Source organism: Urocitellus parryii, chromosome 9 (genome assembly GCF_045843805.1).
Source record: "Urocitellus parryii isolate mUroPar1 chromosome 9, mUroPar1.hap1, whole genome shotgun sequence".
NCBI classification, from domain to species: domain Eukaryota; kingdom Metazoa; phylum Chordata; class Mammalia; order Rodentia; family Sciuridae; genus Urocitellus; species Urocitellus parryii.
In genome coordinates this window covers 36,197,321-36,222,065 of record NC_135539.1, presented here as the reverse complement: position 1 = coordinate 36,222,065, position 24,745 = coordinate 36,197,321, and the positions used below count along the sequence as shown (strand labels likewise).

The 24,745-nt window shown below is 39.7% G+C and overlaps 1 protein-coding gene across 3 annotated transcripts in view; it reads left to right on the top strand.

Annotated features, from left to right (window-relative positions):
- Positions 1-1,446: 1,446 nt before the first annotated feature.
- Positions 1,447-24,745, top strand: part of Rnf216 (ring finger protein 216) — a 140,738-nt gene continuing 117,439 nt past the window's right edge. For all 3 annotated transcript variants that reach the window (XM_077802662.1, XM_077802661.1, XM_077802660.1), the window contains exons 1-2: positions 1,447-1,565; positions 22,368-22,505. In XM_077802662.1, coding sequence (XP_077658788.1) covers positions 22,439-22,505 — 67 coding nt within the window. In that variant the 5' untranslated portion in view covers positions 1,447-1,565; positions 22,368-22,438. The remainder of the gene's footprint in view (positions 1,566-22,367; positions 22,506-24,745) is intronic.

Sequence of the window (24,745 nt, the reverse complement as noted above, 5' to 3'; positions counted from 1 at the left end):
TTCAACCTACCCTGAACAAAATATGTTTCTTCCCCATTTTTAAAACATTGTTTTAGTTGATGATCACACAGTATCTTTATTTATTTTTATGTGGTGCTGAGGATCGAACCCAGTGCCTCACACGTGCGAGGCAAGCACCTTACCACTGAGCTACAGCCCCAGCCCTCTCCCACATTTTTACACATCATTGAGTGGAACCACAATTCACCCAGTTGCACAAACCAAAAACCATATATGATCAACTTTGACTCCTTTCTCTCTAATCCTACTTCTGCTCCATCAAAAATCCTCTTCTAGGGGCTGGGGTGGTGGCTCAGTGGTAGAGCGCTTACCTAGCATGTGTGAGGCACTGGGTTTAATTCTCAGCACCACGTAAACAAATTAAATAAACAAAATAAAGCTATAAAAAAATCCTCTCTGCTTAAAAACAAAATCCCTAATCTGATTTTGTCTCACCACCTCCTCCCTGACCATACTGCAGAAGTCACATAGACTTCTGCACTTAGACTTCTGCAGTAGCTTCCTAATTGGTTTTCCTGCCCCTGTTCCTGCTTCTCTGTAAAGCTTCTACTATCATGTGTACCTTTTCAAATAGAAACCAAAATGATGTTTGGAAAACAAGGTGATTAACTTAGACCCCTGCTCCCAACTTTCCAGTAGCCTCCCACCACTTTTAGAATAAAATCCATAAGACATTTTATGACTGGGTGGCTGCCACCTCACCAACCCCACTCTCTACACCACCACCACTACCCAAACACTGCACTGCCCTCATATTAGCATTCTTGCTCTTTTCCCAACCTACAGGTCATATTCCCAAGTCAGGGCCTTTGCTTTTTCTATCCCCTCCAAAGGTCACCTGGCTCCCTCCTTTTCTGCTCCAGTGTTCTCTCTGCAGGAAATGCTTCTCCTGACAGCTTTCTATTCCTTTCTTGGCTTTATTCCTCCACCCCAGTTGTATTTGTTCTTGAATACACCCTGCCTGAGCTGGATTTTAGTTGATTATTAACTTACCAATTAAAACATAAACTTTGTAAGAACAGGGACCCTCTTTATCGCATTATCCCCAATTCCTAGAACAGGGCTTGGCACACAAGATGCCCTTCGGATATAGGAACGAAGTAGAGTGTGTATGTTAGAGGCTCAAAAAAGTGGACAGCCAGTCAATTTCTACGGCCACCTGCCCCTACCCTTTTTAACTCTAAGGAGATAGAGATCCTCTCAAGGTCTCAAGGTTCCCTGTCCCTTTCGTCCTCCCGCCTGATGGGGGAGTCAAGTATATGCAGCGATGAACCAGATGGAGGCCCGGCTAGGCAGACTTCTCTATGGTCTCGTTCCTTGGGTCCCTCCTCCCCCGCACCCAGCTTGCCTCTATGGTTCTTCCTGTCGCTAGTCGGGAGGGGGCGCTGTGCGCAGGCGCGAGGTGACGCTGCGTAGGGGCCGGAAGGAGAGCAGCGGCGGCCTCGGCGGCAGCGACAGAGCTGTCGGCGGCCGCTCGTGGTGACTGAACGTCGCGGTGCGGAGGCCACCTAGTCCGTCTCACGAGCCGGCTGGTTGAGGGGCGAGTAAGTGTCGCCTGCGGGCGCGCGCGGGCCGCTCGGCAGCCCTGTGAGGCGAGCGGTCTCCCAGCCCGGCGCCTCCGCGAAGCCCCGGGTGGGGGCGGGCGCTGAGGGCGCGGGGCCGCCGAGTCCGGGGCGCGGGCTAGGGGCGGGGGGCCTGGCGGCGAGGCTGGGTGGCAGAGCCTCCGCCGCCGCTTGGGGAAGTTCCGTGAGCCTGTCCCTCAGCCTGCTGCGCGGAACGGCCACTCTAAAGAAACCGAGCTTTCTCCGGTGGCCCGTCACGGCCTCTTCCTGGCGCGAGGCCGCCGGGGGAGTGGTGTCCGTGCACCGACTGCGGCCTGGAGAAGCGAAAGGAGAGGGACTGTGACTTTGAACTACAGCCGCGGTGGAGAAGGCTGCCGTTCGTAATCTGGGCTCAAGTTGGCGCCTGGCGCCCACCACGGCGAAGATAGGGCTCCAGTGCAGAGGAGAGCGCCAGCACAGCCAGCCTTCCCGCGGGCCCTGGGCACGTGCCCGGCGGGCAGCGAGGCCTGCGTGGGAGGTGGCTCCTGAGCTTCGTCTGTCCTCGATGCAAATCCAATAACGAGGACACGGTTTTGAGAAAAAGGAAAAAGGCTTATTGCTTTGCTAGCAAAAGGGAAACACAGGGGACGCCTGTCCCAAAGGCTGTGATTTTGCCCATCTGCAGGGGCAAAAACAGGGGCTTTTCAAGAGGTGACTCAAAGGCCACATTCCACGTGTTCTCTGTCTGGAGTTGTAATTCACTTGTTAATTTGGGAGACAGTCATTTCTGAGGTCTTCCGCACCATCCCTAAGGTGTAGATTACTTTATTCCTGTGGTGGGTGTGTGCTCAAGGACAGATAACTGCCTTGGATGGGGAAGAAAGGTGATCCTGTTTCCCCTAAGATCAGGGAGAGGGAGAGGAAGAGAAAGAAACCCGCCCACATTAAAAATAAATTGCATTGGCAGAGCAGCAAGGGCTATATCCCAAGCATAAAATGGACCACTGTTACACATCCACTGATGATCTGAAACCCTGGGCAATCCAGGGTGCCCACCTTCCCTGCATGACTGGGGAATTCTGGCTGCAGGTGAAGGACCTTGTAAATCACACCTGCACTGAGGTAAGTGCCTGGTAGCAGCTGAGCTGGATACATGGATCCTGCAAAGAGAAGATGCTTTACCCAGTAAGCAAAAAAAGACAGAAGCGGAACAGACCTCAAGGGATCAGCAATGCCTTATATTAAGCAGTGGAGTCAGTCAGGAATTGGAGGGACACATTTTCAAGGTAGAAAATGGTGGGAGGATGCAGTAAAGATCAGAGTTTTATAATGTTTTTAGCAAGACCATATTATGGGAGGAGACTAGGGGCTTTTGTTAGTAGTTAGGAGACTAACTACTTTTGTTAGATAGAATATCAATTTGAGGGGTAAGGAACACTAAAGTACAAAGACTGGTCCAATTTCCTGGCAGACAAGGGTAAATGCAGGTCCCACATAGAAAGGAAGTTGTGGGATTGGTAGGGAGCATGGAGGTTGGATTGAGCTGTTGAATATTGTATTTTGTCTTCTTAAAGATGATCAGAATTTGTATTACAAAGTTACAATACATTGGGGGGCAGTTTGAAACAATTGGACCCCATTGAGTTTTGGCCTATTGTTTGAGGAATTCATCCAATGATAACTTAATCCAGACATGTTTATAGGGCTGGCAAAGTACCAAAGGGGACCAGGCTGCAAACAGAGCCAGCAATCTTGGGCTAAGTGTGGGTTGGTGAGATTTAGAAGTTGATCAGTTTAAGTTGATGAATGTGTTAATTTGGGAGTCCAAAGTATATGGCCTCATAAGATCAGGGAGATGCAAGAGAGTTCTGGTAGGATAGAAATCTTTCTGTATTATCTGTGGTATTTGGGTTCTAAGAATGGTTTGTGAGGCCTGATCTTGGACCCCACCATCATCAGACATACTGAGGTGGGTGTGATAAGTCCAGCATACCCATTGCATATAAATCCGGTGTTGTTTCCCTTGCTCTAGCCCATCCATTATCATTTGTTTTCTTGAGAGCAGAGAGTTGGGATGTGTCTGCATGCATAGCAGTTGACATGTTGATAAGTTAGTCAGTGACAGTTTCCGTGTTTCCTTGTTTAGAAATGCAATGGGTGCATGGTGACTCTCCTAGCAGTATACTGATGAGACGAGCCAGGCCTTGGCCATATTGTTTTAGGCATGTAGATTTTCCTGATGTCCAGTATGAGGCTGTTTGTAAAGTCAAAGATGATGTATAGAAATCACAAAGAGAAAAGGGAGATTTGAGTGGGGTCAGATCAAGGAATGTTCCTTGAAGCCAGAGTTCCCAGATGAGGTCAAGCATTTGGAAAGGGCAAAGATGAAGGGGTAGTGAATATGATAAATATAATTTGTCTCTGAGAATTATTTTAAAAATGTGGAAGGATGTCTGAGAAAGTGGCATCCAGGAGAAGAATCAGCTCCTTCCTTGGAAATAATTGGAAGGCGGGACATGTGTAGTCAGGTGGGGCCTATGGAAATAATTGATAAGAGGCATTACCAGGAATGAGCTTTAAGTTGCTCAAGTGTACCCAAGAAGGTTGGCCTTCTAATTTGGCTGCAGTTGGGGTAGTCAGAATAATCCTGAAGGGGCCCTTCCACTTTTCTTGTAAGGGGGCTGTAGGTTGTCAGGAAGAAAGGTATACCAGGTCTCCTATAGAAATAAGAGGAGGGGCTTCTGGAGATTGCAACTGGAGAAGATGGGACAGGGCATATTTCCAGAGGGTGGCCCTGAAATGAGCTAGGAGGGGATTCACAACATTGTAAGAATATCTGGTGATTGAGTTTGGATGGTGGGTGGGACAAGGAGTTCAAATGGGCTAATCATGAGAGGTTTCTTGGGGAGAGCTTAGAGTCTGAGAAGGGCTAAAGGGAGGAGCTTACTCCAATCCAAAAGAATTTCTATAGATAGTTTGATTAAGATTGCCTTTAAGGTCCTATTTGTCCTTTCAACTTTTCCTGAAGACTGCAGATGATAGGGAATGTGGAAGTGTCATTTTCTATGCAAAAATTTAGCTACTTCTTAGGTAATAGAGGAGATGGATTTGGGACTGAAGGGAGGCAGGTAAACCAAAACATGGAATTATTTCTTTGAAAAGTAGGGTTGCAACTATAGAAGCCTTTTTATTGGTAGTTGAAAAGGCCTTGACCCATCCAGTAAAGCTGTGTGCCAAGATTAGGAGATTGGGCTGGGGATGTGGTTCAGGTGGTAGCGCACTCGCCTGGCATGCGCAGGGCACTGGGTTCAATCCTCAACACCACATAAAAATAAAAAAAAGATCATTGTGTCCACCTAAAACTAAAAAATAAATATTAAAAAAAGATTAGGAGATATTTAATTTTTCTTACAGGGGGCATTTAGGCAAAATTAAGTTGCCAGTCCATGGCAGGAAGGGCTCCCCTAACTTGATGTGTGGGAAATGGGGGTGGTCTCACATTGGAATTGGTATTAGCTTTGAGACAAGTGGTACAAGATTGAGAAATTTATTGGAGATACTATAAATCTAAAGAGGATTGGTTTAGCATATCTCTTTTAGAGTAAGGTAAAGGAATATCCTTCAATGCTTGAAGTCTTTCTGGGGTTATGGTACAGGTGGTGGGGGTTAAAAGAATGCCTAAATATTACACTTGAGGGAAGCAGTGGTGGACTTTAGATTGAGAGACCCAGCACCCCAGGAGGCCAGGGAATTGAGAGGAATGGTAGTGTGGTGTTTGGAGGGTTCAATTGAGGGGCTACAGAGCAGGAGTTTGTCTACATACTGTATGAGATGGCTGGAGAATAAATTCAAAGTTGCCAGGTTGCATTGGAGAGCCTGGTGGGGCATCAGTCAAGGTGAACTGCTGAGAGGAATTAGTGTCTGGGTCAGTCCAGGTGAAGGCAAAAAGTGGGCGTGAGACAGGATGGAGGCGAATAGTAAAGAAGGCATCTTTCAGGTCTAGCACTGAAAAATGGGTGGTGGGGGGCAGATATGAGATAGAAGGGTGTAGGGGTTGATTTTTCTGAGGTCCTGTACTAGCCGGAATTGGCCGTTGGGTTTTTTGACTCTGAGCCTGTAGTAAACGGGAGATAATGGGCTTCAAACACATGAGAGATGAGAAAGTTAGAAGACATTGAGAGAAGGTCAAGTAGTGAGGGGTCTTTTAGTTGGATTTGAATAGGGGGTGGCGATTAGCAGTGTTGGGTTGAGAGGTGTTTCAGATGGTGGGGTTGATTCCAGCTAGTAAGGGATGATCACGAGGCTTAGGGGGAACAGCAGACTAGGCTGGAATGTATTTAAAAAATGGTGGTGGATTGTAAATGGGGAATGGAGATGGAAGCCTTCAGTTTATGGAGGAAATCTTGGTCCAGTAGGGGGACAAGGCAATGTGGCATGATGATGAAGGAGTGGGATAGTGTAAGGGATCCAAATGTACAAAAAAGTAAAGACAGTGTCTTTAATGGCTATATAGGAGTTCTGGAGACTCCTATAATGGAGGTAATTGCTTTGAAAGGGTCCATGCCATTTTGTCAGAAGGGAAAGACTCTCCCAAGTGTCGACCACAAAAGAAACCGCTTGGCTGTTTACCATCCCTGTAACCTGGGACTCCTGTGAGGTATCACCCGAGGTGATGGGGCAGTGCAGTCCTGGCCCCCTCATTTCAGTTAATCACTGTAGGGGGCTTGAAAAGCAGGTTGTACCAAGGGGAACTCTTGCTCACATCCTACATGGGCAAGGGAATGGGTACCTGTTGGAGGGGTGGGCTGGGCTGGCTGCAAAATAAAAGGTATGAAAGTAATATATCAGGGCTGGGGTTGTGGCTCAGTGGTAGAGTACTTGCCTAGCATGTGTGAGGCACTGGGTTCGATCCTCAGTACCACATGTAAATAAATGAATAAGAAAAAGGTCCGTCAACATCTAAAAATAAAAAAGAAGAAAGTAATATATCAGAAAATAAAAATAAAAAGCCAAGAATAGTTTTAAAGCAAGGGCATGACCTGTTGAGCCTACCAGAGGGGTCTATCTTCTAACCAAGAAAAAGCTAGTGCTTGCTTTTTATTTAGAGCAATACAGATCAAAAGGGATTGGTAGGTGTAAGGTTTCAGTGTGGGAGGAGTTTATTTCAGCACTTCTTGCTGTGGCAGGGGTCTTGCAGTAAATAAGTTAATTGGCACTTGGCAGGCTATACTTATCTCTGGGAGGCTGTTTTTGAACTTGGAGCTGTGAGCTAGGTCAGGGTGCCAGCATGATTTCTGGCATTCTCAAAACTGGGGGATTCCACCTATTAATTCCCCAAGGAGTGACTTCTCTGCCCAATGACTCAGACATTGGTCAATTCACACATGGCTCATAGATGGTTCCCAACAGTGATGGGTATCCTTCCCTGGGGACAGTTCATTTTCCAGTGTCCCCATTGTCCGGGACAGGGATTGGTGGGGGAACCTTGGGTTAGGGCAGGCTTGTACCCAGTGTCCTGTCATCCCGCATTAGAAACGGCCTGGGAAGTAGGTTGGAGGATCTGGTGAGGCCACAAGCATCAGGGGCCTTTCTGGAGTTATAGATGGCTGAGGCCAGGAGTTGATATTTAGCTTTAAGATGTTTTTCTCTCTCCTTTTTGGCCTTGTCTTCCCAGTTGTTAAAGAAAAGTATCCAGAGTAGTTGCTGAGGAGTCTTGGGACCCTTTTCTAGCTGTCTTAAGTTTTTTATGGATATCAGGTGCAGATCCACCAATAAATTGGACATGGAAAAAGTACTGGCATCTACCACTCGACCTGCGCAATGGTTTCATTAATGAGGTTCTAGGCATTAAGTTAGTTAGAAGAGATCAAAATAAAACACACAGATTCAGTTACCTTCTTTCTATTGCTAGGTCTGAGACGGCTCCCCTCTCTGGTTCCCTCCTCCAGTCGCCCAGCAGGGCAGCGAGGATTACTCCGGGCTAGCAGGAGAGAGAGAGAGCAAACACGCCTGGAGTAGCCTTTTATTGGGGAACAAGAGATTCAGGGGAGAATTCCATCCAGTGAAGGCTGAGGGGGGCTGCACTCCAAGGTCAGGGTCAGTGGTCAGGCACACCCCCACACGGATGGGCTCTCTCATCAGGAAAGGGTCGGGAAAGCTTCGACAGAGCCAAAGCACCTCAGGCCCTTAACGGGAGTCACCCAATCACGTGTTAGAATGGCTTCCCACACTGGCAGGAGTATTGAGGTCTAGGGTGGTATTTAATAGCTTCAGTAAGTTGGTCCAAAAAAAGGGCAGGATTTTCATCAGATCCTTGCGTGATTTCCCTGATCTTATTAACCAGGGTATAAGAATTGTTTTTATCATGCCCTCAAGGAGGCAGGTAATCATGTGTTGGAGTTTAGTGGACTCTTTTCCAAACTTAGTAGGATTTTCAGAAAATGAACCTAGTCTGTTCTCAATTTGGGACATGTCTGTCACAGAAAAGGGAACATGGAATAGGACCATTCCTTCAGCCCTGGCCATGTCCCAAAGGGGACATATGCTTTGGAAGAAGACTTTTAGATCATGTAAGAGAGATGACAGCAAGGGAGAGGGGGAATGTGGGTATGGCATTTGGATGGGGGGCAGACAAAGGGGCCAAGGTGCCTTGAGGAGGATGATTGGATGAGGGTGTAAAGGGGCCCTGGCGTCTGTAAGGAGGGGGTCCATCTGCTATTTGGGGGCAGTGAAGGAGGAAGAGAGTTGTGAGCAAGAATAAGCTATAGTGCAGAGCAGGTCTGGCACAGTGAGGACTTTGAGCGAATGTAGAGGAAGGCTTGAAGGTAGGGAACCTCAGGCCATTTGCCATTTCATTGGAGGAAATTGTCCAAATCTTGGAAAATTTTTTGATCAAAGGTCCTGGGTACTAAGCCTAATGAGGCCATTCATTTCAAGGTCAATTTGGAAATGGAAGGTATTAAAATTTCTTATGGGACAATCTATAGGGGAGTTCTGAGGAATGTACTGGGTAGCTCCCATGTTGGAGAGGTTTGACCTGGGTGGCAGTCTGTACTAGGGCTTCCACCCTAATATCTCACATCCCCAAAAGAATTCCACCAAAGAATGAGAGAGTATTCCCCTACAATCTTAATGGTGGGGTCACCCAGGGTCCAGACAAGCCAAAGGCAGAGGTCTCAGAAAGGGCACCTTCTGCAAGAAAGCAGAAGGGGTCTTACCTCTTCAGAGAATGAGAAGGCTAGTTGTTGCATGCAGGAACAAAAAGGCAAAATGTGGTCTCTGATCTGGAAGTATTAGTGTAAGGGAAGGGAGGGATTGGAGAGGAGAGAGAAAGAGGATTCCTCCAACACCAATGAAGGGACCCAGTACAGATCCTTGCCCTGTCTACATAGCGATAAGGCAGTAAAAACCTAGTTCAAAAATGGGATCAGTTTCAAGTCACATACCAGCTGCCATTTAGCTAAAGTGGACTACAGAGGGTATAAAGGGGCTCTTTCTACAGGATGGGAGGGAAAGTGGGGGCAGTCCATCTGGGAATTCAGCCGTAGTTGCATGAGGTTCCCTGACCTCAGAACCATGGGGGTGTCAGACAATCAGTGGTCACTTCTGAAGTCTCATTGGCTAGCCCTTTAACATGACTGTTAGGAAGGAGGTTCCTTAGGACAAGGAAGGGTCACCTTACTCCCATTCCTGGTGAGGAACCAAATGTAAGCAAAAGTGACTGAAGCAGGATCAGACCTCAAAGGATCAGCAATGTGTTTTGTTAAACAGTGGTCAGTCAGGCATTGGAGGGGTGCATTTTCAAGATAGAAAATGATGGGCCTGCCGAAAAGTCAGAGCTTTGTAGTGTTTAGCAAGACCAGATTATGGGAGGAGACAACTACATTTGGCAGGCTTTTGGCAGGCAGGTGAATTTTGGCTAAGTCATAGTAGGAGAAATTTTGGAAGTGGCAGGGAAAGAGGCCTTGAGCAACCAGAAGAACAATTATCTATAAGGGAAATTGTATGTGCTCAGGGCCTATGTCCTCCTGAGGCATGTGATTTTTCTGTATCCTTCATACCATACCTGAGGAAAGGGAAAAGGATGAGGAAGAAGATTTTTTATGACACACTTCAAGATTGCCTGAAGGAGACAGCTAAGAAATGGCTTGCATTGGGGGTTTGTGTTTATGGTATCTAGAGGTGGAAAGGTGAAAAATTTGAGGAAATGGCTGGAGGTCCTGGACCTAGATTTCAGACCCCTGTAATCCTCATTAGTGGCTTTAGGTTTTCATTCCAAAGACTGTTAGCTAATAAAGGAGAACCTTAAAGCCCCTGTGGAGAAATAAAGAAAGTTGAACCATGAGTCAGACTGAAAGTTTATGAAATGGTTGAGAGTCATGTTTACTAACTATATAGTATGAGCTACTGTTTAATGTATTTACTGTGTTTTAGGCTTTAATGTATTCTAGATCTTTCCATACAACATAACTAATTCTCACCTGAATTAGTGTCATTGTTTTTTCAGAACAAAACGTACCAGACAATTGTTTAAGCATTTTACATATAACAAGTCTTAATCCTGTTAATGCTGTAGGTTTCGTTACTGTCTTTATTTTTAAAAGGGAAGAGACTGAAGTGCTAAAAAAATACCTTTCCTGGTCACAAAGTTTGTAAGGGTCAGCTGGAACTAGAACTCAGTTTAGTCTTAGAATTCTTTTTCCTAATTATCCTGTCTTGTCTGTGAATGTTCTCTGTTTATTCAGAGAGCACTTATGAAACTATTACTTTGTCCCTGGTGGTAAGACTGTGTCCCAAGGTTATGGAAGAGAATAAGATGCAAGTCTTGCTTTCTTGGAACTTAAGTTCTTTTTTTTTTTTTTTTTTTTTTTAGTTGTAGTTGGACACAATACCTTTATCTTATTTATTTTTATGTGGTGCTAAGGATCAAACTCAGTGCCTTACACGTGCTAGGTGAGCACTCTACCACTGAGCCACAACTCCAGCCCCTTGGAACTTCAGTTCTAATGGAGAAGACCAATATTAAGCATAGTTTCCCTAATAACCACAACATTGTTATGTGGTAAGTACTTTAAAGAAGTGAAGGATATTGTGTGAATAAAAACAGCAGGGGAGGGCTGGGGTTGTGGCTCAGTGGTAGAGCGCTCGCCTAGCCTGTATGTGTGAGGCACTGGGTTCGATCATCAGCACCACATAAAATGAATAGACACAATATTGTATTGTGTCTATCTACAAATAAAATAATAATAATAATAATAAAAAGCAGGGGAGTACCTAGGGATAGACAAGAAAAGTTGTTCTCTGAGGAAGTGAAGAACTGAAGGATGAATAGAGGTAATTTGGTCAAGGAGATAGGCAAAAAAGAGTAATCTAGTCAGTAAAGAGCCTGAAGTGAAAGAAAGGACTATGGCACGGTCAAGGTGCATGGGAGGGTGCATGTTAGCAAGAGTTGCATAATACAGCACTTTATATGCCATGGTAAGGATTTTGGTTCTGCCATGGTGAGACCCATGGTTTAAAAATCACTTAGTGCTCTATGAAAATATGTCGAGAAATAGAGCCTGTTAAGAAGTACTTGGGGGCTGGGGATGTGGCTCAAGCAGTAGCGCGCTCGCCTGGCATGCGTGCGGCCTGGGTTTGATCCTCAGCACCACATACAAACAAAGATGTTGTGTCCGCTGAAAACTAAAAAATAAATATTAAAAAATTCTCTCTCCCACTCTCTCTTAAAAAAAAAAAAAGAAGTACTTGGCATAGAAGGGTCAGGGTTTTATAAGCTCACAGATGATTCAGTTATTAATACTAAGATCTAAAAAGATCATTGTAAACTTTAGTTTTTGTCCCACGTGAAGAATGTGCTTACATACCTGTTCCAGTTTCTAAATCAGTTTTCAGTTGAAGAAAATCTTAAATGTTTTACATTGAACTCAGCATCCCATACACTTGTAGATAGCAAATCTAATTTTTGAATTAAACCCTTTCCTATTGTAGAAACACACCGATAATGGGATTTTTAGAGCTCTTTTAAACTCTGCTTTAAACTCCAGACTAAGTATTTGCACAACTGTATCTTTTATTATGACTTGTTTTGTTTGCATGTTAAAATTAACAAATTGTATTTTCTTAATCTGAATTTATCTGCCTTCTTGTCATCCTTAGTAACATCACCATTCCCTAGTCTCTTGAACTCAATAGTAGTTCAGTTTTGGCTTTTGATATTCCTCTTGCACAGATGGCCAGTTAGGTACAAAAATCCCATTGAATCTAACTCTGCAGTCAATATTTTGTATTCATCCATCCATCCCACTGCCATACTTTTATCTGTAGTTCAGACTTTATTGGCTCTTGTTTCTTCGATTTTCTTGCACCAGCAATAGTCTTCTATAGACTATTTTCTACATTGCAATTAGACTGATTTTCCTAATGCTCAGCTCTCGTTTCATTGCTTCCCATTGGCTAGAAAATAACATTTTTTTCAGTTAACTATTAACATATCACAGTCCACCCCAAAACTATTGGCTTAATATAATGATTTAATTGACAGTTTTATGAAAATCAGGAGATTGGGAAAGACTCACTGGCCATTTTTCTCTGGTGCACATTCTGTCAAGTAAGGTAGCCAAGGATGAAGGATCCACTTCTGATGGCTTCTTTACTCACATGCTTTGTCAGAGATTGCTAGAACGTTGTGCTCAGTTGTTGTCTTCTCCTTGTAATATCAGGATTTTCCATGTAATCTCTTCAGCAGGGTATGCAGACTTCTTACCTGGTGACTCAAGATTCCCAGAGCCCTAGATGAAAGCTGTTGTCTGTTATGGGGAGCCCATCAGAAAACACGTCAAGTCTGAATTCAAATCAATGAGAGCGTTATTCACTTGGCCAGGGACTGTCACCCACTCATAGAGACTGAATCTCTGTAGGAGAACAGCAGCTTCCTGGTCTGTTTTTTGAGAATGTATGGACAAAAACCACAACTCAGTGGCTTGCTAGCAAGCCAAGCACAGTAATTAAATCAATAGTAAGCAGAACCTGTGAGCCCTAAGCAGGACCAGAATTTTTCAGTTAGCAAGCAAGCAAGTACAGAAGCTAGAATAAAGCAATCAGCTTTGCAACTCAGTTGACCACATTCCTGGGTTCAAGCAGGTGCTAGACAACCGTATCCTGGGTTTGAGTAGGGGTCAGTGGGGGCGAGAATCTATGTCAAAGTCATGTAGACCCACAAGTGTACTCAAACCCAGGATGTAGCTCACCATGACTACTGCTGCATCCTGAGTAGGGTACAATTTGTGGGGTATAAAGTATATAAAACAATTTTTATAAGAAAACAGCTTTCATTTCAGTTCCTCAGAAACAGCTCAGTTCCTCAGAAACAGCTATTATAACAGATTTTTATAGAAGGCAGCAAATTGGAGTCTTAGGCCTGTCTATGACAGTTCTTACTTCATAATTGTCTTATCTCATTTATCAAAATCATATCTGTAATCTATATTTTTTACTAATCTATAACCTATAATTTATACACTCTTATTGATTGTATTTATCAATTCACACCACAACATTATCCTTTTAAAGGCTAAATCATAATCAAGCACAGCCCTTGGTTTAGCTTGAATACAGCTATACATGCTAAACTTTTGCTAACTACCTGCCCTCCCCCAATTGGAATAATCTCTTTATTGCACGGGTGACATTATGCTTTATTTTTTATTTTTTTAATTTTTAATATTTATTTTTTAGTTATCGGCAGACACAACCTCTTTGTTTGTATGTGGTGCTGAGGATTGAACCCGGGCCGCACGCATGTCAGGCGAGCGTGCTACCGCTGAGCCACATCCCCCGGCCCCAATGCTTTATTTTTATTTCTATTTTATTATTAAAAAAATTTTTTTTTTTTTAGTTGTAGTTGGGCACAGTATCTTTATTTTTATGTGGTGCTGAGGATTGAACCCAGTGCCTTATGTACAAGGTGGGTGCTCTACCAATTAGCTACAGCCCCAGCCCGTGACTTTATGCTTTATAATATATTTATGTGTATATATTCTCCCATTGATAGGACTCCAGATTCTTTAAGGCAAGATTCATATGGGATTTTTTTAATATATTATTTATATTTTGTATATATTCCCTATGAAGCAGAACAAATTCTTTATACCACTTGAGAGGCCCACAATATTTGCTGGATTCTTTTGATATTTTTAATTTAAAACAGTTGTGTAAGTAATACCTATTTAGCATAGGAAAATCAGAAAATTCAAGGAAGAAAAAAACAACTTCCATTAACTTTTTGTTTTATTGATTTAATATTGATTAAATGTTAGTACAAACTTATAAGAATGGTTGAGTATCTAGTATTTGAATGAAAAGCAATAATCATTTATAAACACTTTTTAAATGTGCTAGGAAGAGGTGTTGTGGGAGTTGATAGAACATGGGCATATCACTCTCTCCTAGTCATTGCCCAGCTTGTTTTGCCCACTGTCATTGGAAGCTCAAAGGAATTAATCATTAAATTATTAAAGTCTTTATCCCAGTATCAGTGTTAGAGAGAGGTGAGAGGCATGTTTGTGAATGTTATTATGAAAAGCAGGTAAATACTCCAAAGTCTCAGGATCAGCTGTATTTTAGGAGCATGTGAAAGAAGAAGAAACGGAGAAGCAATATGAAGAGTGGGAAGATGGTTTGTTTGAGACAGACCCAAGTACTGTGGTCATAAGGAGGGTAACCAACTTTGGAAATCAGAAAATTGGACGGGAGAACCATGAGGGTTCGTTTTCCTGACTTCATTTTAAAAATTTTCTATGGTGGTCAATATTGATAACTGAAGGAAATCCTAATAAACCTAATGTTGTCACTTACACCATGTTGCCTGACTTTGGTTATGAAACTATTATGAACAGCTCCAATCTTGGACAAAGGAAGATGTTTCTGGAGCCAACCCATTCATTCATTGAACACTGTGGTAGGCAACAGAATACAGCTATGAACAAGAAACATGAAGACTATTTGGAAAAAACATACCGTTAAGATGTGAATTCTTGGGCTGGGGTTGTGGCTCAGCAGTAGAGCGCTCGCCTAGCACGTGTGAGGCCCTGGGTTCGATCCTCAGCACTGCATAAAAATAAATAAACAAAATAAAGATATTGTGTACAACTAAAAAATAAATATTTAAAAAATGTGAATTCTTTCTCGTCATGTTGATTCATCCATTCAAGAAGGAAAACAGAAGAAGAAATATCCTTAGGACAATGTAAGAGGTGTAAGAGAATATAAAACAGTCATCCAATTTTCCTAAAATTTTACAAGATAGTAAAATTATGTAGGATTTTTCACAGAGAAATGAGATGATAGAATACGTGCTAATTTTTGGTTCTCATTTGTAAGCATTAACCCATACATTTGACCATAGTTATAAATGAACATATAATTTTTTAATAAAGGCACTATAGTTTGTAATCTTAAGTCTCCCCCACTCCCAAGGTCCAAATATTAAAGATTTGATAAGCAGTCTGTGGCACATTTAGGAGGAAGTTAGGTCATTGAGGTCATGCCTTTGAAGAGGATTTTAGGACCCTGGCTACTTTCTCTTACTGTGTTTCCTGGCTATCTTAAGGTGGGTAGCTTTGCACCACCATACACTTTGTGCTATGGTGTACTGTGCAGCCACAGGCCCATAGGAATGGAACAAGTGATCATGGATGGAAACCTCTGAAACGGTGAGCCAAAATAAATTTTTCCTCCCTTAAAGTTTTTGTATCTCAGGTATTTTGTCACAATAATGGAAAACTAACAAAAAAGAGGCAAGAACTGAAAGTTCTTTCTCTGTGGCAATTCTTATTTCTCTAACTTGACTTTTTAAACTTGCCTTCAGCTGTCTGATCAAGAAGCAAACAGACTTATAGATGGCTTGTTGCTACTTCCAGAAGGAAAATGAAGTTTCTTGTAGGAGGAAGTAAAAGTTTTACTGTGAATATGAATGGTAGTGAAAAGTAATCTGGAGAAGGAATAAGTTCTTCCCCTGCTCCTCCCTCCATTCCATTTGGCTCTTGTCTTAATGAACATTGCATATACTAGATACTTAGAATAACAAAACTCCTAATTTTATGGAATTTACCATATACAAGGTGGCTTCTCATTTAATCTTCAACATGCCTCACAAGTTAAAAATAGCTGTTTACATTTCAACAGTAATAATAAGCATAAGGTCATATTTGCTCTGTGGTAGCCTCTATGTTAAATACTACTTGAGAAGGCATGCAAATTTGCCAAGCGGTCCGTCCGTATTTTTATGATCATTATTATCCAAAGTACAGGTATGAAGACATGAATTGTGAATATACTATGTATACAAACCAGATATGAAAAATTGTGCTCTATATGTGTAATAAGAATTGTAATGCATACCGCTGTTATATATAAATAATAAAAAAAAGGACTGACTCAAAAAATGAAAAGGATATAGCTCAGTGCCCTGGATTCAGTCCCTAGTACTGCCTCCCTGCTCCCCACCCCACATAAGACTATTGAAATGCGTGGTGATCAGGATACTTTTTTTTTTTTTCATTTTTTTTTTTTATTGGTTGTTCAGATCAGGATACTTTTTAGAAAACTTAATATGAAAGAAAAATACTTGATGAGAGGTAGTTTAAATTTGACATCAGAGGTTCATAAGTAATACCAATATCATTTTTGTTTATATATGGTACTGGGGATTAAACCCATGGACACTGTATCATTGATACATCCCCAATCTTTTTAAAAATTTTTGAGACGGTCTTGCTGAGGGTTTCAAACTTGTAACTGGCTTCAAACTTGTGATCCTTTTGCTTCAGGCTTTTCTTTAAGTGAAATTACAGGTATGCCCCACTGTATCCAGCTACAAATATCATCATTGAGAAACATTCAAATGATAGACCCAAATTTAGGCTTAGATTTATTATTTTTGAAAATCTAGATATAGATGTCATAAAGTTCTTTTGTAAAACTTTGTTAATATAGTTTTGGAATATTGTCTATTATTTTGTATTTTGTAAGTTGAAAAATGGGTCTGAGAGATTTCCTCCTGAAGCACATCTTCTAGGAAGGCAACAAAATTTCAGGATTTTCTTTAAGTGTCTGGAATAGGTCAAAGGATCTTGGAACTAAAAAGGCCCTATAGCAGTTATAACTGGCCACATTAGATTCTCAATTATTTATTTCCATTTCTCTAATTGTCGTCAAAGAAAGTAAGAAAATGGTTGAAAACTCAATCTATACAAGACTCCTAATGAAAAGTCCTGCTGACCCCCGCCTGGTACTATTTCACAGTGACAGCCCCCCCCCCCCTTCTTTTCTTATGATGTTTTTTCCTTTAACTTTCATTGTGAAATACAGGACACACAAAGAAGTTTCACCCCAAACAACTAAAAACAACCCTGTCCGTGCCTAAATTTTATTTATTTATTTATTTTAGTTTTAGATGGACACAATGATTGACCTTCATTTATTTATTTATTTTTATATGATGCTGAGAATCAAACCCAGGGCCTCATGTATGCAAGGCAAGTGCTCTGCCACTGAGCCACAATCCCAGCCCATATGCCTAAATTTTATATGAAGGAAGCCATTCAATATATATTTTTTTAATCTCTGTATTCTTCCACTCAGTCATTAAGATCCATCTGCCTTATGTGTGGCTGTAATTGCTTTTTTTCTGTATAAGTAGTAATTATACAAACATACCACAGTATTTGTTCGTTCCATCTTGTTGGGAATCAGTTTAGTTTTTGACCATTACAAATAATGGTGCCAAGAACTTTCTTGCACACATACCTAATACTATAAAATATATTCTAAGTAGTTGAATTACTGCACCTTAGGGCATTTATTTCATTCCTATAAACAATGAAGCATCAAGTCTTTTGTAGTTCAGGTACCAATTTATTCTTCCCCCAGCAGTATGTGAAAATCCCCATTGCTCCAAATACTTAACAATTGGTATAATCAGTTTCCAGACTTCTAGCAATTCTGTGAATGTGTACTATCTTACTACATTTTTTTGTTGTTGTTATTACATTTTAAAAACAAAACACCAATATAGAAAGCCCCACAAAACAAATATGTAGCTTAATATATTAAATCAAAGAACTTATATCCACCATTCAGGTCAAAAAATAGAACCTCCCAAAGAAAGCTAGTCATTGCCTAGACTTTACCATATAATTTTATAATAATTTTCATGTATTTCTTTATGGTTTTATCACCCAAGAGAACATCATGGATACTAGAATTAATCACACACATTTAAAAATGTTTTATAAATCTTTTAAATATAGAAAATGTAAGAAAATGGTTAAAGACTCAACCATTTGTTGAGAGGCTCCTTTTCCATTTGTTTCTTTAACAAATTTATCTGTCATTAAGCCTAGACTATTTGACCTATATTTTCCAGAGTCCAGAAAAGTGTTTACCAGCCTTTTAAAAAAAATATATCATTTACCTCTTGCAGAGCCCAATTAGACATTTTTTTCCCATAATTGCCTCCTACCCCCTCATACTCACTCAATAATAAGGAATAAGTTTTCTTTATCCTCTGTTCCAAAACAGCTGCTGGGTCCAAACCAGGCTCAGGTTTGGTCCTTTAATGAAACCCTAGGAAGTGTTTTTTGATTAGAAGGTACTCAGTATCTTGTCTTTGTGATGTTACCAGTCAATAATATTCATTGTCTGCATCCAGTAATTGAGGAATGCAAAAATTTTCATCACTTATTTTACTTAGAATACCTTTTTTTAAAAAAAATCTATTGCTTATCTGTTTGATTACACAGTGATATAATTCATGTAGAAAATGCAAGAAAATTTCAATTTTTTTATTACCAGTTTTAAAGTTAATATCCATTGCCTGTCATCCTTTAAAAACATTTTGAGCGCTGGGGATATAGCTCAGTTGATAGAATGCTTGCCTGGCACACACAAGGCCCTGGGTTCAATCCCTAGCATGCATCAATGAATGAATGAATGAATCAATCAATCTCTCATTTATACATATTCTTGAATTTTATGCCAAATCAGTAAATTATCCTACTGAAGGTCAAGATGTTCTATTTCAGTCCACTGGTAACCTCTGGACTTTTTTTCCTAGTTTCTGCAGAACCCACTTACTATAAGTAGCTTTTGGTAGCTGCTTTGATACCTAAGATGATATGTTGTTCCAGCCCATTCTGTATAGTTCCTGCCCTAGACCTGAAATCAGTAACTTCTCTGTTTTCTTTAATAGGAAGTACTTCACAATTTTTGGTTCATAGTCATTTCTGTGTTCCTGTCAAGTAACTATAACATCTGAGCCATGTATAAGTTGATTTCTGTTTCTGGTCTTTCCCTTATACTTAGTTTTCTTTTGTTCCTTTTAGGAGTGTGTGTGTGTGTGTAAGCTTTGTATGGAAGTGTACACTCCTTTTTTTAAAAAAAAAATCAGATCTTGGACATTATGGGTGATAAATTGTAGGGGGTCCAAATCTCTACTTAGCTCTTAGCATCTCTGTTGCTATTTTATTTGGAGTCTAGTCCTGAATGTATGCAGCAGAGGCTAACAACTTGAAGGGGTGTTGCTATGTAGATTTGGGAGGACTCTCTTCACTCTGGATTCCTCCTTGATGGGATTTTTGTCCCTTAAATCTGAGCTACTTTGATATCCCAGACTCAGACCTTCGCATTGAAACTGCTGCTCCTGTTCTGTTCCATTTTCTTTCCCCATGTGATTTAGAAAATGCTTTTGCCAGAAAAACCATCCAGCATGAATGTGTCTTGTCCTCCTGGGCTTCTCATTTTTTCAAGAATCCAAGTTTCTGAAACCCTGCATTCTGGATTTTTAGCTCCTTCAAAGAATTATTTGATATATTCAGAGTTTTATAATGGGTTGTTTTTTGGTTTGGTTTGATTTGGTTTTGTACTTGGAATGAACTCAGGGGTGCTCTACTATGAACTGCATCTTCATTCTTTTTTATTTTTAATTTGAGGTAGAGTCTTACTGGGTTTCCAGAGCTGGTCTTGATCATGCAGTTCTCCTGTCTCCAGCCTCCTGAAGTCACTAGAATTACAGATGTTTATTATACCCAGCTTTATAGTGGTTTTGTATAAAAGGGCAAAAAGTTGGTCTAATACGTGCTATTTTGTCATGGCTAAAACCAAAGTCTGTGTAAAATAAGGTTAATAATATTGCAGGTCTCATGGGATTGTGGGAATTATCAATGAGTGATGTATGTAAAGTGCTTAGAAAAGTATCTCATGGCATCCTCACTTTAGCTTGTAATTTATTTATTTATTTTTTTACTTTTGTTAGCCTCTTGAACAAGACCACAGGTATTTTCTTCATTCAATTCTCTGGTATCTATCATTCCCTCAGTATATATACATTCCCTTCATAATTGTATAGAATTTTAGTTTTGCTCTTTAAAACAACTTTTAAGGGCTGGGGCTCAGAGGTAGAGCACTCACCTAGCACTTGCAAGGCCCTGGGTTCGATCCTCAGCATCACATAAAAATAAATAAATAAAACAAAATTTTAAAGTTGTGCAGCAATTATTAGTTTCCTAAAATTAGGTACACATGGATTCAACCCCTGGTATCACAATAGTTATCGTCACCATATTGGTCATCCCTTTTTAAAATGTCCTTTTATATCATTCCTCTTGATCTCTTTTTTGAAATTTCCATCAAACCTGTGTTAGAATGCTTTAATCTCTTATGAATCTTAATCTCTCCTAAACATTTTTTTATTGAGGTCTAACTGATACATAGTGAAATAGGCAGAGATTAAGGGAAGAGTTTGGTCCATTTTTTTCCCCAAGTTTGATCCGTTTTGACTGATGGTTACACCTGTTTAATCCACAACTTCATTCAGCTCTAGGAAATTCCCGTAGCTCCTAAAAGTTTCCTCATGCTCTTCTGGTCATTCCTCCGTTCACAGAGCAACCTTTGATTTCAATCATTACAAATTAAATTTTCCTCTTGTAGAACTTCAGGCAAATGGAATGTTGGATTGGAGATATAGGTCATTGGTAGAGCGCTTGCCTAGCATGTGCAAGTCACTAGGTTTTATCTTTAATGCCAGAAAGAAAGGGTTGGAAGAGAGTATTAACTGTGTTCTCTATTGTTTAGCTTTTTTGGTTAAGCATAGTGTTTCTGAGATTAATCCATGTTGCATATATTGAGTTAATTCCTTTTGTTTTCTTCTCAGTCTTCATTGTATAAGCATCTACCAGTTGTTTATTCATTCTTCTGTTTATTGATGAGTACATGAGCTACATCCAATTATTGGCTATGATGAAAAAAGCAACTATAAACATTGTTATACAAGTATTTTTTAGTTTTTCTTGGATTGATACTTAGAGAAGTTGTTAGATCATTGATATTTTTATAGGTTTAGATGCATATTTAACTTTTTTAAACTATCAGTTTTCAGAATGGTACCATTTTATATTTTAATCATTGCATTGGGCTTTAAAGCCCAATTTAAAGTAGTATCTTTTGTATATTTTTAGAATCCTTGTTTTTATTCTTTTCATATTAGGGATTGAACCCAAGAATATGCTACCTCTGAACTGCATCTCAGCCCTTTTTAAAATTTTGATATGGGGTCTGGCTAAGTTGCCTGAACTGCCCTTGAACTCCTAATCCTCTTGCCTCAGCCTCCTGAGTAACTGGGTTGTAGGCGTGTACTACTGTACCTGGCTTTTGTTTTATTTTTTAAAAGCCTTTATTAATATAGCTAAAATAAAATCTATTCATTTTAGTATAGTTCAATGAGTTTTGATAAGCGCATGTATCCAGTGACTATCCTTACAATCAGTAAAGTATGTCTTTACCCCAAAAGTTTTCCTTGTGCCACTTCCCAGTTAGTGACCACCCCATTTCTCCCATATGAGTCCATATCCCATGTACTTCTCCATGTTTCTCGGCTCTGAATCTAGTAACTGTGCAGATTTAGCCTCTTCCCTAACTTCTGGGATTCTGTTACATTGCTGGTCTATGGATACATGATATCTTGGCTTTAATATCACTATAAAAAGGAAAGGTGGGAAGAATTTTTTAAAAAATACAGAAAATTGTTATCCAAATCTAGTGTCTGGATTTAACAAATGTTCAAGTTTTACGTTGTTTGCTTCAAATATCTGTAAAAGAGGGAGATATTATGTGTAACTGGAGTTCAAGTCTTAGTTCCTTTTCAGTTCCCTTTCTCAGAAATGGTCACTTTCCTGAAGTTGGTGAGTTCATTCCCATGCATAGTGTATTTTTAAATATTTAAATGTAATGTATTTTAAATTTCTATATAAAGTTACATAATTATCAGTTATTTTCACTTAAAATTGTTTTTTAATTTAACTATATTGCATCCTTATATGAATTTTGTTTACCCATTCCTCTACTAGTGTAATTTCCTGTTGTCTTTATTACTACGTGTGTTTCCCATTTCTCACATACTTGCCATTTTTTCCAGGTTAGTGGTTTGGAAACATAACTCATTTTCTGATTTGCCTTCCTCTGATTACTAGTGAAGCTGAGTATCTTTTCATCTGTGTGTGTGTGTGTGTGTGTGTGTGTGTGTGAATTGCCTCTTTATATTTTTAACCCATCTTCATTAGGGTATTTGTATCCAGATATAGATTATCAGCACTTTGCCTCTTTAATATAGATATTAAAAATTTTTATTGTCACATGTTTTGAGTTTGTGTTGTTGTAGCAACATATGCTTTGAATTCTGCTTTAACCAGATATGTGGAAAGAGTTTTAATACTCTCCCATTCTTAATGCTCCTCTTTTCTTTTTTTCTAGCCACAACTTGGAACAGGTGTTTGGCATGTTTAGATACTAGGAAACACTTATGTTTACGTCTGCATTTGAAAATGGCAGAAGGAAACAACAATGAAGAAGTAATTCACTTGAACAACTTTCACTGCCACCGGAGACAAGGTAAGTTGTTTGTTCTTGGCAGTGTCTTTCAAATTAGCTTATTCTATACCACTTAGAATCTAGAGATATTCTTTTTTTTTTTTTTTGCTATTTTTAATTTGTTATATATTGACAGCAGAATGCATTGCAATTTATATTACACATATATAGAGCACAATTTTTCATATCTCTGGTTGTACACAAAGTTAGAGTTGGTGTATTCTATTTTTAGACCTCAGAACATCAGGCTTAAAAGGACTTGTCACTAAAATTGTGTCAGATGATGATACCTGCTGGAATGAATGAAGTTCAAGAATCATCATCACACTGGGTAAAATCTCATGCCTAGAATCTCAGCTAGTTGGCTGAGGCAGGAGAATTGCAGGTTCAAGGCCAGCCTGGTCAAGTTAATGAGACCCTGTCTCAAAATAAAAAAATTAAAAGAGCTGAAAATGTGAATTAATGGTAACGCACCATTGGATTCAGTGCCACTACCACCAAAAAGAGAGAAAGAGAAAAAAAAGAATTACCCATCACAATAGATTAATACCCTATTAATTAGCTAGCCAAAAAGCTGTGAATGTGCAGTCAATAAGTCTGAAGAGGTGAGATTTTAGGACAGTGTCAGTTCTTTGTTTTTGAAGGAATGATAATTGTGCAGGAGTACTCCTAGGAGCTTAGTCAGAGGAAATATAAAGCTTCAGCTTGGTGAATATTGCCATTTGCTCACCAGAATATCTGTCCCAAGTTTCCCTCTACTCCAACATGTATAAGATTTTCCATTTCTCAGATACTTGTTATTTTCTAAAAGGAGTGCAATTCTAGGCCTATAGGATTTAAAATACTATAGGCACAACTAAGTAGTCTTTCCCTTTTAAGATAGTTACTTTCTTTTTTTGTCAGAAGATTCTGACTTAGCTTCATTGAGAATTAATTTTAGGATATTTTGTTTGCTTGTTTTATAGTGTTTAAAATCTTTACAAATTCATTTGAAGAGAAGGGTCCTGCATTTCTTTAAAAGTCCTTCCTGTCAAATCCTAATTCATATTTATACCGGCGCTAAAAAGAAAAAAAATCATGCTGATGAGTAGGAAAAGAATCCCTATTTATTTCTTGCAAGTACAAACTTCATAGAAGAGGCTATACTGGTTTTGTTTTCCTCCACTGATATATTTTTGTGCTTATGAAGATGATTTTTTTCCAGCAAGAGAATAAATTATATATATTTGTCTTTTAGAACATTGAACAACTTTTGTTAAGTCAATAAATTGAGTAAAATAAATAAACTCAATGTATACAAATTAAAAGTATAAAAGAAATACTGATTTTTAGAATTTTATTAATAGTGTATTCTAGCTTGGTAGTGATTTTAGCCATAATGCATTGTGATTCAGAAAGTTTTAAATCTTGGTTATAGCTTGTTTATATGATCATTTATAGATTTTCCTCACATGTATATACAATTAATGTTGTTGTTACTTTTTAATTGGGCTTTAAATATACCTAAATACATTTTCTTTATGAAAACTAATTCCTTTTGGAAAATTATTAATTTGGGGAGTATATTTTCAGCTAGACAAGTATATATACTCTATACCCATCACAAGGACTTTTTAAAGACATATAGCATTATTTTTACTAGCTGCATTAATAATTTTCATTATACCAACCTTTGTTGGTTCTTTTAAGAATGAGTTTCAGTGACTTAATAAATGACATACAACATTTCCATCTGAAGAGTCCCTTATGCCTCTTTATAGTCACTCTTCACCCCACTTCTGGCCTCAGGAAACCACTGATATGCTGCTTGTCACTATTTAACTTCATATAAATGGTACCATATAGTACATTCTCTTTATACTAGAATTATTTCGGTTCACATAACATTTTTAAGATTCATTCATGTGTTGTATATATTGATAATTCATCCCACCCTCACCTCACAGTTCTCTCCAGTAATGGGGATCTAAACCAGGTCTCTCACATGCTAGCAAGCACACTAACACTGAACTAATTTTGCAGGCCTCATTCCTTTTTTTTTTAAATATTTATTTTTTAGTTGTAGTTGGGCACAATATCTTTATTTTATTTATTTACTTTTATGTGGTGCTGAGGATCGAACCCAGTGCCCCGTGCATGCCAGACGAGCGCGCTACCGCTTGAGCCACATCCCCAGCCCCCTCATTCCTTTTTAATTGCTAAATAGCATTCTACTTTCTCACCTAAAACTTTCTACCCAGTGTAAATAGGCTTAAAAATGA